The sequence below is a fragment of the Myotis yumanensis genome, unplaced genomic scaffold, assembly GCF_028538775.1.
Source record: "Myotis yumanensis isolate MYYU_CA2020_CCGP unplaced genomic scaffold, mMyoYum1.0.hap1 SCAF_9, whole genome shotgun sequence".
NCBI lineage: Eukaryota > Metazoa > Chordata > Mammalia > Chiroptera > Vespertilionidae > Myotis > Myotis yumanensis.
Genome location: NW_027223760.1, coordinates 17,287,547 through 17,300,619, shown reverse-complemented (window position 1 = coordinate 17,300,619; position 13,073 = coordinate 17,287,547). Strand labels below are relative to the sequence as shown.

Below are 13,073 nucleotides of genomic sequence, written 5' to 3'. Positions count from 1 at the left end.
AAGAGTGTTTAAATGTTGATAGGAATAAACCCAATAGACAGCGATAATGTAAAGAATAATTCAAGAGTGGATTCCTTCGAAAGGCAGGAAGGCTTGGGATCTGGAACAAAGGTGGAGGGATTACTTGTAGAGGAGAAAAGGGACACTCATCCCATTGTAGCAGGATTGAAAGCGGAAGGGAGGGCGGGCATGAAGCTGGCTTAGTGCCTTTGATCGCAGAAAGTTGAGGGGATGGATAAGATGAAGGCCTCTCCCAAAGCTGAAATGCTGTGGCCTGTGCTTCCTCAGAGCCCTGAGCAGGTTGGAGAACGGGCAGAGAGAGCAGGTCCCACTTCTCCCAACTAATGGTCTTTCTGTCGGTCTGATTCTACAATAGGGATGATCAACATTTTGCACGGAATGGGTTTAAGGCTCCTTGCTTTGGGACATCACACACCTTTTATGGTGAGATGTTGATTTTATTTTATTTTTTAAATACATATCACACTTTCAGAGTAGGAAAATGTCTCAAGTGGTAGACTAACTTGAATTGTGTGCTTGCTTTCAGCACATTGGCATGGCTCATAACTATAGGAACAGCAGCCAGGCTGTGCAAGCTGTCCGTGATGCTGGCTATGAAATATCTCTGGGTTTGATGCCCAAGTCGATAGGGCCCCTAACATTTGTGTTCACAGGGACTGGTAATGTATCGAAGGTAAATCCCTCCTGTCTTGTTTCTGTAAAGCAGCCTGAAACTCTAAGAGGGTGTGGGCGTGTCATGAGCATTTCAGAGCCCCACTTTTTTATAAACGGGCATTCTGTTTGGGGTACTTTCCTTATCCATGTATGAACCTTTACTATAGTAAAGAGCAGTCATAGTCTAAACTTATGTTCTATGTTTTTAGTTGATTCCAAGCTGTGAGAGGTTTTGCATGCTTTTCCCTCCTTTTTAGAGGGAAAACTCATTTTTAATGGTGTAAAGCTCTGTTCTTAGGGTGATCTGTTTTACCTCCATCACTGAGATGTCCAGAAGTTTGGATGTTACCCTAGGCTGTAAATTTTTCAAGATGACTTGGGGAGTTTTGCTAATCAGATGCATTCAAGACTAGAATTAATACTTTCTTCTTCTGGGATGATTAAGATGATGCATTTGTAGACCCCTCCCAACCCCTCCCCCCCCCGAAACTTATAGAATAGATTTTTCTTTAATGAAAATATTTTACAAAGAGGAAATCACTATTTGTATTATGCTGTGAGATAGGGGTCTAATTTTTGGGTAGGAAATATAGTTTCCCCACTTGAAATAATTTCTGCAACGGAGCAAAAAGTAAATAGAAATACTTTATGGTGCTCTCATTTCTAAATACTCTTGTTTCTGTGCTGAATGTCTTAAATAATAAATTTAAGCCCCTTCCAGTGCATGGTGTTCACACTGCTTACTGTGAGCAAAAACCTCATCTGTACCCCTTGTCGCAGTCCTGGTCGCAGGGCGGGACAAGTGGAGCTGTATATTGTGGGGAAGATGAGTTAGAATCTTTGCATAACATCGTGTTGGCTCTTTTCCTATTTATTTTTAGATTTTTACTCGTGTGTCATTTACAGGGGGCCCAAGAAATCTTCAATGAACTGCCCTGTGAATATGTAGAACCACATGAATTAAAAGAAGTTTCCCAAACTGGAGGTAAGAGGATGGCTGTGTGTATTTTTTACTGTTTTTTTTTTTTTAACAGTGTCTGTGTTACAGTATTTTGTCACTATCAATCTTTATCATTTGTCACCCACTTTACTAATTTTCTTTCTCCTCTCTAAGACCTGAGGAAAGTGTATGGAACGGTGATAAGTCGCCATCATCACCTTGTCAGGAAGACAGATGGTGTATATGATCCTGTGGAATATGACAAATATCCTGAGCGCTACAGAAGTCGTTTTAATACCGATGTGAGTAGCACACTCAGCTTTTGAGTTGGTTGCTCATGATACCCCATAGCCAGGCTGTTTTCAGGAGGGAAATTATGGATGCGTACATTGCTTTTTAGTTCCTCAGGTTGACTTTCGGTGAGTCCCTTGGATGTTGAGTGGGGCTAAGGCGCTGTTGGCTTTTATTGACATTTGCAGGGGCCTTTGCTGAGTGGTTTTGGTGGTTTCTGTGGCTGTGCCCTTTATTTCACTGACTCTGTTTCTTCTTCAGGTCTGTACGTGCCCAATAGCTCTAAACATTTCCTGTGGATTGTTATTTTCTGTGTTTATCCTGGACTAGCTTGTACTGTTGGCAAAGTACAGTGTCTATGAGGTTTGATTTCAACATAGGCTTATTCCTCCCAGGCCATGAATTGCAGTCATAACCTCAGCCAGCTGTCTTGAAATGCATGCCATTGATTATAGCGCTCCAGGGTGAAACAGGCTATAGAAGCATAGACCCATCCCCAGTGTACCAAAAAGTTACTTTCAATTAAAATCCTTTTGATGGGAGCATACTGGACTCACAAGGACCACATGTTTGTATGTTCTGCAGTCATTGGTCATACAACTATCCTCTTCAAAAGAAATCAACAGGCCGAAACCGGTTTGGCTCAGTGGATAGAGCGTCGGCTTGTGGACTGAAAGGTCCCAGGTTCGATTCTGGTCAAGGGCATGTACCTGGGTTGCAGGCACATCCCCAGTGGGAGATGTGCAGGAGGCAGCTGATCGATGTTTCTCTCTCATCGATGTTTCTAACTCTCTATTTCTCTCCCTTCCTCTCTGTAAAAAACCAATAAAATATATTAAAAAAAAGAAATCAACAAAAAAGAAAACAAAAATTCAGGCAGGTATGGTGAGAAGGAATATTGTATTTTAAATAATGTTGAATATGTTTCAACAACATAGCCTTTTTAGATTCTGGCATGAAATGTAATGCTTAGCATGTAAAGCATGTTACAGGAAGAGCATCTTACCTGTAACTTGCACATTCTTGCGACACCCGAGAAAGAAATATTATGAAACTAGACTCAGACTGAAAAATTTTGCATCTAGTAAATTTCCATCCCTTCTGTCTTTCCCAATCACAGAAGTATCGGTTATTGGCTGCATCCTAAAACTTATAATGACCTAGTTACCATGTATGCATGTGTGTAGTGCATTTGTCCATGGAGCCTACAGATGCTTTAATCTTTATGACTTTCCTTTGAGGATAGGGTATGTATTATCCCCATCTGGCAGGTAAAGAAAACAGCCCAGAGAAGTTGAGGTAGCCTGATTAGGTCATGCTGCATAGAGCGTTAGGTCACCTGATTCTCTGTCCCTTCCTTTTTCTTAGCTATGTAATATATTAGAGAGCAAATGTATTAATCTATTTATGTTCATATATTGATCATGGGAACTTTTACACTGAATCTGGGTGGTTATTTATTGTCTCGGACTCAAAAGAAGTCCACTGACCTAGCAAATAAAGTCAACTGGAAATAACATTAAAATATTTCTCGTGGAATTTACTGATAGCTCTCTTTCAGCACACTATTGAAATACACTGTTTCCTAGTTTGTTGAACCCGAAACTTGCTTTCCAGATTGCACCCTTCACAACTTGCCTTGTTAATGGAATCTATTGGGAACAAAGCAGCCCGCGTCTACTCACCCGCCAAGATCTTCGGAGTCTCCTGGCTCCAGGCAAGTCCCCTGTTGGTGGTGTGGAAGGCTGCCCTGCATTGTCACACAAGTAAGGACCTTGCTTCAGCAATGACGGCAGTTTTTAGCAGGGCCCGCCGTTAGGGTATCACATAGGGGATTCGTGTGTCACGGGACTGGACTGTGACTGAGTAGTTGCCTTAGCTGAGCTCTTGAGAACATTTGACAGTTAAACTTCCCTCCTTCTTGAATCTCGGAAGTTCTGTGGCTCCATATGTGGCTCAGAAGTCTCCTCCTCAGTGAGGTCCTTCCCCATTCCCTCTCTCGCTAGTCTGCTCCTCTGCTTCTTTACTGAAACTCACCGTCATTTATTTCCCAGTGTTTATGATCTTCCCTCTCCTCCTTGAACTTGGTCTTCTTAAGCAGGGGGCCCCCATTTCTCTTGGCTACAAGTACCCAGGACATTGCCTGACAAATCATATACTTTCAAATAATGATTCGATGTCCAATTAATTAATGAATCAATCAATATTCATGGAACACCAGATCTGTCTGGCACTCTGCTGAGCTAGAAGATAAAGGAGAATAAAACTGCAGTTGCTCCCCGCAGGCGTGTCGCTGGCAGCAAGTAGGTGCCAAGGGAATGCTAGGAGCAATCGATATTACCAGCGTTTAGGAGAAAGTGGGAGCGGGGCTCAGCAATACCTTAAGAAGGAGGAGTGAGGAGAATGAGAATTGCAAGTGACAGAATTGCTGCTTGATAAATACGGAGTCACCAAAGCACAGTGTAAGGCCCTGTGTGGGCCAGTCCAGGTCTAGCCGAGGGTTTACATAGGCAAGTGGTAATTGATGGGGCAGGAATACGGGGTCAAACTCTAAAGGATTTCAAGTGGTGGACTGAGGCATTTGTTCATAAGTCTAGAGATTTCCATGTAATAATACATGTAAAATTATGTAGTACAAAGCAGGGTGGAGGGAGTTGGCTAAGTAGGTTAAGTTCAGGCTGTTGTCAATGACATATTTCGGGAAGGGATTTTCCACTTTTATTTCCCTCTCCCTTTCTCTCCCCCTTTTTTTCTTCCTTGTGAAGTCTCATAGTGAGAAGATGTGGTATATCCCAGAAGCACACAGGGAGCTGTAGGGAAAAAGCTAAGAGCCTAGGCAGCCACCTTAAAAATTGTCCCAAGCACCTTTCATTTTGAGTCATTTTTAATCTTGTTGGAGACTTTAGAGTGCCATGCTCTGATCTAAGTGTTGATGTTCTTTTCAGACTTGTAGCGATCTGTGACATTTCTGCAGACCCAGGAGGATCTATAGAGTTTATGACCGAGTGCACGACAATAGAGCATCCCTTCTGCATGTATGATGCAGACCAGCATATTCTTCATGACAGGTGAGTTTGCTAAAGCTGTTAAATAGTGGGAAAGACATAAAAACACGTCATTTGCTTTGTATACTAGTCCTAAAATACTCAATATTTTACATCATTACAAAGACTACGCAAATTTCCAGAGATATACTGAAAGATATTTAAAAATTTGGTAGAAAACCCGCATGCAAATTAGAACACTTAAATCCGTATATACAATGTTTAAGTGGGAGATAGGTTGCTGAAGAAGGGAAAAGCTTTGTTGGACAATTCTTGCTTATTTTGTTACATATTCCAGTACCATATTACAAATGATACGAAGCAAATATAGTGGAGTAGACATCTGGAAAAGTTAGAACTCACAAGTAACGTTTTGTACATCCAAATAAAGCATATTGCTTCTCCTAGTGTTGAAGGTTCTGGGATTCTGATGTGTTCCATTGACAATTTGCCTGCGCAGCTTCCAAAAGAAGCTACAGAGTGCTTTGGCGACATGCTTTATCCTTATATTGAAGAAATGGTAAGCAAACCTAGAGCCTTGTAACACTTCCATGGCTGGAAATAGAACTGTGGTGTGATCTTATCATGTTCTGGTCTCTGTATTAAGAAATCTGTTGCAAAGTGAAATGCCAGCCCTTCCCTGAAGCCCTTACTGACACTTTACATATTCTGCTTCCTTGTCTCATGGGAAATATGGTTGAATAACTGTCTTCATGCTTAATTACAATTTGCACTTGCCTCTCCTTATGCGTATTTGAGTAAGAATATTCATGACATGGGAGATAAGATTAGATTTATTTTCAATTTTCCTGCTTTCTAGGTCAATTCATAAGGGGGTATTCTTAGTGTGCTGTGATTAGCAGATTTGAAAAATCAGGTATATAGGAAATTTTATTGGATTTTAGTCACTAATGCTTAGTTAAGTGACAGCTTTTCTTGAAGTCTTGTATTTTTCACTGTGGTCAGTGATTGATTAATGAAAATACTGTGTTATCTAAATTCCATTTTCTTTTTTTTTTCCTTTTTGTTAAATTTATTGGGGTAACATTAGTTAACAAAATTACACAGGTTTCATCTGTACACTGTATTGTGTGTTCACCACCCCAAGTCAAGTCTCGGTCCATCATCATTTATCCCACCTATACCCTTTTCCACTGCCACCCCCCTCCCCCCATCGCCACACTGTTATCCCTGTCCACGAATTCTTCACGAATTCTTTCTCTTTTTTTTTTCTTTTTGGCTCAATCCTTCCATCTTCCCACACAGTCCTCACCCCAGACAGTTGTCAGCCTGCTCTCTATCTATGAGTCTGTCTCTGTTTTGCTTGATAGTTATTTTATTCATTGGATTCCACATGTGAGTGAAATCATATGGTACCTGTCTTTCTCTGACTGGCTTATTTCACTCAGCATAATGTGCTCCAGGCCCATCCATGCTGTTGCAAAGGGTAAAAATTCCTTCTTTTTACAGCAGAGTAGTATTCTAGTGTGTAAATTTACCACATTTTTTGTTTGTTGCCAAAGACAAGCTTTCTTATTTCAGTATTTATCTGAAGCCTTCATACTCAACCTGCTTTATGTCTGCTGCTGATGGCTGACTGCCTCTGGCAATGAGTCCCAAGGTGTGAATCAGTGGCTGCTGTCCTTTTCATCCTTTTTTTTTATTTTTTATTTTTCGCTAAAAGTATTACAAAGTGTATTACATAAGTGTCCTTTTTTCCCCCCCGCCCTTGACAGACCCCTGCCCTCCCTTACCCCCCAGTGTCTTATGTCCATTAGTTATGGTTATATGGATGCATACCAGTCCTTCGGTTGATCTCTTAATCCCCTCCCTCCTCCCCCGCAACCCTCCCTGGCCTTCCCACTGCAGTTTGACAATCAGTTTGAGGCAGCTCTGCCTCTGTATCTATTATTGTTCAAAAGTTTGTAATGGTCTTTATTATCCATGAATGAGTGAGATCATGTGGTATTTTTCCTTCATTGACTGGCTTATTTCACTTAGCATAATGCTCTCCAGTTCCATCCATGCTGTTGCAAATGGTAAGAATTCCTTCTTTTTTACAGCAGCATAGTATTCCATCGTGTAGATGTACCACAGCTTTCTAATCCATTCATCTACTGATGGGCACTTAGGCTGTTTCCAGATCTTAGCTATGGTGAATTGTGCTGCTATGAACATCGGGGTGCATATATCCTTTCTGATTGGTGTTTCTGGTTTCTTGGGATATATTCCTAGAAGTGGGATCACAGGGTCAAATGGGAGTTCCATTTCCAATTTTTTGAGGAACCTCCATACTGCCTTCCATAGTGGCTGCACCAGTCTGCATTCCCACCAGCAGTGCACAAGTGTTCCTTTTTCTCCACATCCTCTCCAGCACTTGTCGTTTGTTGATTTGTTGATGATGGCCATTCTGACAGGTGTGAGATGGTACCTCATTGTTGTTTTGATTTGCATCTCTCGGATGATTAGTGACTTTGAGCATGTTTTCATATGTCTCTTGGCTTTCTGAATGTCCTCTTTTGAAAGGTGTCTATTTAGATCCTTGGCCCATTTTTTGATTGGATTGTTTATCTTCTTTTTGTTAAGTTGTATGAGTTCCCTATAAATTTTGGAGATTAAGCCCTTATCAGATATGACGTTGGCAAATATGTTTTCCCACGAGGTGGGTTTTCTTGTTGTTTTGTTGATGGTTTCTTTTGCTGTGCAGAAGCTTTTTATTTTGATGTAGTCCCATTTGTTCAGTTTCTCTTTAGTTTCAACTGCCCTAGGAGCTGTATCAGTGAAGAAATTGTTTTGGCATATGTCTGAGATTTTGCTGCCTTTGTATTCTTCTAGAATTTTTATGGTTTCCTGTCGTACATTTAAGTCCTTTATCCATTTTGAGTTTATTCTTGTGTATGGTGTAAGTTGGTGGTCTAGTTTCATTTTCTTGCATATATCTGTCCAATTTTCCCAACACCATTTATTGAAGAGACTATCTTGGCTCCATTGTATGTTCATGCCTCCTTTGTCAAAAATTAATTGAGCATATTGGTTCGGGCTAATTTCTGGACTCTCTATTCTATTCCACTGATCTATATGTCTGTTCTTGTGCCAGTACCAGGCAGTTTTGAGAACACTGGCTTTGTAATACAGCTTGATATCTGGCATTGAGATCCCACCTACTTTGTTTTTTCTCAGGATCGCTGCAGCTATTCGGGGTCTTTTTTTATTCCAGATGAATTTTTGGAGAGTTCGTTCTAGATCCTTGAAGAAGGCCATTGGTATTTTAATGGGAAGTGCGTTGAATGTATAGATTGCTTTGGGTAATATGGACATTTTAATGATGTTGATTCTACCAATCCAAGAACATGGTATGTTCTTCCATCTGTTTATGTCTTCCTCTATCTCTTTTTTCAACGTCCTATAGTTTTCTGAGTAGAGGTCTTTTACCTCTTTAGTTAAGTTTATTCCTAGGTATCTTAATTTTTGGGGTGCGATGGTAAATGGGATTGTTTTTATAATCTCTCTTTCTGAAAGTTCACTATTGGTATATAGAAATGCCTCGGATTTCTTGGGGTTAATTTTGTATCCTGCTACATTGCCAAATTCATGTATTAAGTCTAGTAGTTTTTTGATGGAGTCTCTAGGGTTCTGTATGTATAATATCATGTCATCTGCAAATAAGGACAGTTTTACTTCCTCTTTTCCAATTTGGATGCCTTTTATTTCTTCTTCTTGTCTAATTGCAATGGCTAATACTTCCAGGACTATGTTGAACAGGAGTGGAGAGAGTGGACATCCCTGTCTTGTTCCTGTTCTTAGGGGAAATGGTGTTAGTTTTTGTCCATTGAGTATGATGTTGGCTGTGGGCCTGTCATATATGGCTTTTATTATGTTGAGGTATGATCCTTCTATTCCCACCTTGCTGAGAGTTTTTTTATCAAAAATGGGTGTTGGATTTTGTCAAATGCTTTTTCTGCATCAATTGATATGACCATGTGGTTTTTTTCTTTCAATTTGTTTATGTGATGTATCACGTTTATTGATTTACGGATGTTGTACCATCCTTGCATCCCTGGGATAAATCCTACTTGGTCATGGTGTATGATCCTTCTGATGTACTGTTGGATCCGATTTGCTAAGATTTTGTTGAGGATTTTGGCATCTATGTTCATGAGGGATATTGGCCTGTAATTCTCTTTCATTGTGTTGTCTTTACCTGGTTTTGGTATTAGGGTGATGCTAGCTTCATAAAATGTGTTTGGAAGTGTTCCATCCTCTTGGACTTTTTGTAGTAATCTGAGGAGGATAGGTTTCAGTTCTTCCTTAAAAGTTTGGTAAAACTCCCCTGAGAAGCCGTCTGGTCCTGGGCTTTTGTTTGCTGGAAGCTTTTTGATGACTGCTTCAATTTCTTCCATCGTTATTGGCCTATTGAGATTTTTAGATTCTTCCTGATTGAGTTTTGGAATGTTGTATTTTTCTAGGAATTTGTCCATTTCCTCCAGGTTGTCTAGTTTGTTGGAGTAGAGTTGTCCGTAGTATTGTTTAACAATCATTTGTATTTCTTTGGGGTCTGTTGTTATTTCGCCTCTATCATTTCTGATTTGGTTTATTTGGGACCTCTCTCTTTGCTTCTTGGTGAGCCTGGCTAGGGGTTTGTCAATCTTGTTTATCCTTTCAAAGAACCAGCTCTTGGTTTCATTGATTTTCTGTATTGTTTTTTTGGTCTCTATTTCATTGATTTCTGCTCTAATCTTTATTATCTCCTTCCTTCTGCTCACTCTGGGCTTTTCTTGTTGCTCTCTTTCTAATTCTTTGAGTTGTAGAGTTAGATGATTAACTACCATTTTTTCTTGTTTTTTGAGATAGGCCTGTAGAGCTATAAACTTCCCTCTCAGGACTGCTTTCATTGTGTCCCAGAGGTTTTGGATTGTTGTGTTTTCATTGTCATTAGTTGCCAGGATGTTTTTAATTTCTTCTTTGATGTCATCGGTAACCCAATCAATATTTAATAACATGCTATTCAGCTTCCAAGTGTTTGAGTATTTTGGGTTGTTTTTATTGTGGTTTATTTCTAACATTATGCCATCGTGGTCTGAGAAGATGCTTTTTATGATTTCAATCTTCTTGAATTTGTGGAGACTTTGCTTGTGACCCAATATGTGGTCTATTTTTGAATATGTCCCATGAGCACCTGAGAGGAATGTATATTCCGCAGCTGTGGGGTGAAGTGTTCTGAAGATGTCAATTAAGTCCATCTGATCTAGTGAGTCATTTAGGATTGCTGTTTCTTTGCTGAGTTTTTGTCTAGCGGATTTATCCAGTGATGTTAGTGGTGTATTAAAGTCCCCTACTATGATTGTATTGTTGTCGATCTCTCCCCTGATACCTTCCAGGAGTTTTCTTATGTATGTGGGTGCTCCTGCATTGGGTGCATATATGTTTATCAGGGTTATATCCTCTTGTTGTATTGATCCCTTTAGTATTATGAAGTGGCCTTCCTTATCTCTGGTTATGGCCTTCACTTTGAGGTCTATTTTGTCGGATATAAGTATTGCTACCCCAGCTTTTTTTTCATTTCCATTTGCCTGAAAGATATTTTTCCATCCCTTCACTTTCAGTCTGTGTGAGTCCCTTCTAATGAGGTGGGTCTCTTGTAGACAGCAAATGTATGGGTCATGTTTTTTTATCCATTCAGCCACTCGATATCTTTTGATTGGACCATTTAGTCCATTTACATTTAAAGTTATTATTGAAAGGTACTTGTTTGTAGCCATTTCTATTTTTTTGTGGCTGCTTTCTTTCTGGGCTTTTTATTTCTTCTTTTTACACCAGTCCTTTTAGCATTTCTTGCATTGCTGGCTTGGTGGTGATGAACTCCCTTAGCCTTTTTTTGTCTGTGATGCTTCTTATTTCCCCTTCAATTTTGAATGATAGCCTTGCTGGATAGAGTATTCTTGGATTCAGTCCTTTGCTTTGCATCACTTTGTAGATTTCCGTCCATTCTTTTCTGGCCTGATGTGTTTCTGTTGAGAAATCGTTTGATAATCTGATGGGGGACCCTTTGTAGGTAACTCTCTGTTTCTCTCTTGCAGCCTTTAAGATTCTCTCTTTGTCTTGTACATTTGCCATCGTTATTATGACGTGTCTTGGTGTCGGTCTTTTGGGGTTCATCTTGCCTGGGACTCTCTGTATTTGTGTAACTTTTTTCTTCCCCATATCTGGGAAGTTTTCTGTCATTATTTCTTCAAATAGATTTTCTAATCCTTGCTGCTCTTCTTGTCCTTCTTGCAGCCCTATTATGCGTATGTTACTTCGTTTCATGTTGTCCTGAAGCTCCCTTAGGCTCTCCTCCTGTTTTTTAATTCTTTTCTCCAGTTGCTGTTCAGATTGAGCTTGTTTCTCTGCCTTATCTTCTAACTCACTAATTCGGTCTTCTGCTTCTTCTAGTCTGCTGTTGAAACTTTCCATGGTGTTTTTGATTGTAGCTATATCACTTTTCATTTCTTCCTGATTCTTGCATAGGTTGTTGATTTTCTCATCCATCCGGTGAATGAATTGTACAACCATCATTCTGAATTCTTTTTCTGTCATGTTGCACGCTTCAGCTTCATTAATTTCCTTTCTTGGTGATTCTTCATTGTCTTTCCTCTGGGTATTGTGTCGTCTCTTCATTCTGATTATCTCCTGATGGTTCAAAGGTTGAGTTGCGTGGGCCTGGGCCGTGCGCAGTGGGAGGCTCCCACCACCCTAGTGTCACTGAAGAGCTCTGACACTAAGATGTGTGGTTGTTGTTGGTTGGTGGGAACCAGGCTCGCTCTGTGTCAGTGTTGCCAACACTCAATGTGGCCTCGCGCGTGCCCTTAGAATTAGGGACCCTGCCTGCACTGTGCTGAAATAGAGGCCCCCCTGACGCGTGTTTAGCACCAGGGCAGAGCCCCCTAGCTTGCGCCAGGAGTCAGAGTTCCCCAAGAGTTCAGTATCAGAGTCTCTGTTGCTTCGCGCAACCTCACCTTGAGAATCAGGGTCCCTGTGTGCCCTTGCACCAGGAATTGGATTCACTGGCTCTTAGTATGAATGCACAGGAAATCAGGATCTCAGGCGCAGGTGATAAGAAACACAGTCAAGTCACTGGTGCTTGGTGCTGCCTCCTGCCCTGAGAAACGGGGTTTCTGGGCCTGTGCTAGGCGGACAAACTCCCGTTCGCGCGATTGCTCCCAGCCCAGGGCTCTGATGCCAGCAGTGCGCGCAGGATTAGTTCCTGGTGCTGTGCGCGTTTTTGCTCCCAGCCCAGGGCTCTGATGCCAGCAGTGCGCACAGGATTAGTTCCTGGTGCTGTGCGCGTTTTTGCTCCCAGCCCAGGGCTCTGATGCCAGCAGTGCGCACAGGATTAGTTCCTGGTGCTGTGCGCGTTTTTGCTCCCAGCCCAGGGCTCTGATGCCAGCAGTGCGCACAGGATTAGTTCCTGGTGCTGTGCGCGTTTTTGCTCCCAGCCCAGGGCTCTGATGCCAGCAGTGCGCACAGGATTAGTTCCTGGTGCTGTGCGCGTTTTTGCTCCCAGCCCAGGGCTCTGAAGCCCGAAGTGCGCATAGGATCAGTTCTAAGGTGCTCGCGCACTTTCAGGCCAAAGTTTCTGCAGCGCTGAGGCCCCGGCAAGGGGTAGGTCTATCAGTCAGTTACTCTGGCACTGCCCGCGATCCTGGGGGAAGGGGGGATGGGCTCTGCTACTCACGGATCTGCAGCAGGGATCTCCGAACTTTCCGTGTCTGCAGGTCTGTAGCTGTGGTCACAGGTCTCTGTCCCCAGTGGCTGCAGGGTCCTGGTATGCGTCTGAGATCAGACTGGGTGGTGCTGAGGCCAGGATCCTAGTCTCAAGCAGCTCTGTTTCCCAAGATGGCGTGGTCGCTGTGCCTCTGCTGGCCGCCCAGGAGTGTCCGCCCCTCCGTGGAGGGGCGCAGGCCTCCTCTGGGCTCCCGCAGTCGCGCCGCCCGCAAGTCGCCGCCTCCGGGTTAGTAGCCGCTGGGTTAGTAGCCGATCTCTGGATGCCGGTAGGTAACCGCTTCCCAAGATGGCGTGGTCTCGCCGCTGCGCTGGCGCCCAGGGGGAAGTTTCAGCCTCAATCTCTAACCATCCGCATTTTT

General features: G+C 42.2%; 1 protein-coding gene across 3 annotated transcripts in view; it reads left to right on the top strand.

Annotated features, from left to right (window-relative positions):
• The window catches only part of AASS (aminoadipate-semialdehyde synthase), a 78,284-nt gene that overhangs the window by 19,932 nt on the left and 45,279 nt on the right, over positions 1–13,073 (top strand). For 2 of the 3 annotated variants that reach the window (XM_070423802.1, XM_070423801.1), the window contains 7 exons: positions 377–444; positions 548–694; positions 1,582–1,660; positions 1,790–1,917; positions 3,524–3,672; positions 4,852–4,974; positions 5,359–5,470. In XM_070423802.1, coding sequence (XP_070279903.1) covers positions 377–444; positions 548–694; positions 1,582–1,660; positions 1,790–1,917; positions 3,524–3,672; positions 4,852–4,974; positions 5,359–5,470 — 806 coding nt within the window. The remainder of the gene's footprint in view (positions 1–376; positions 445–547; positions 695–1,581; positions 1,661–1,789; positions 1,918–3,523; positions 3,673–4,851; positions 4,975–5,358; positions 5,471–13,073) is intronic. The other variant, XM_070423803.1, reaches the window with a different exon arrangement.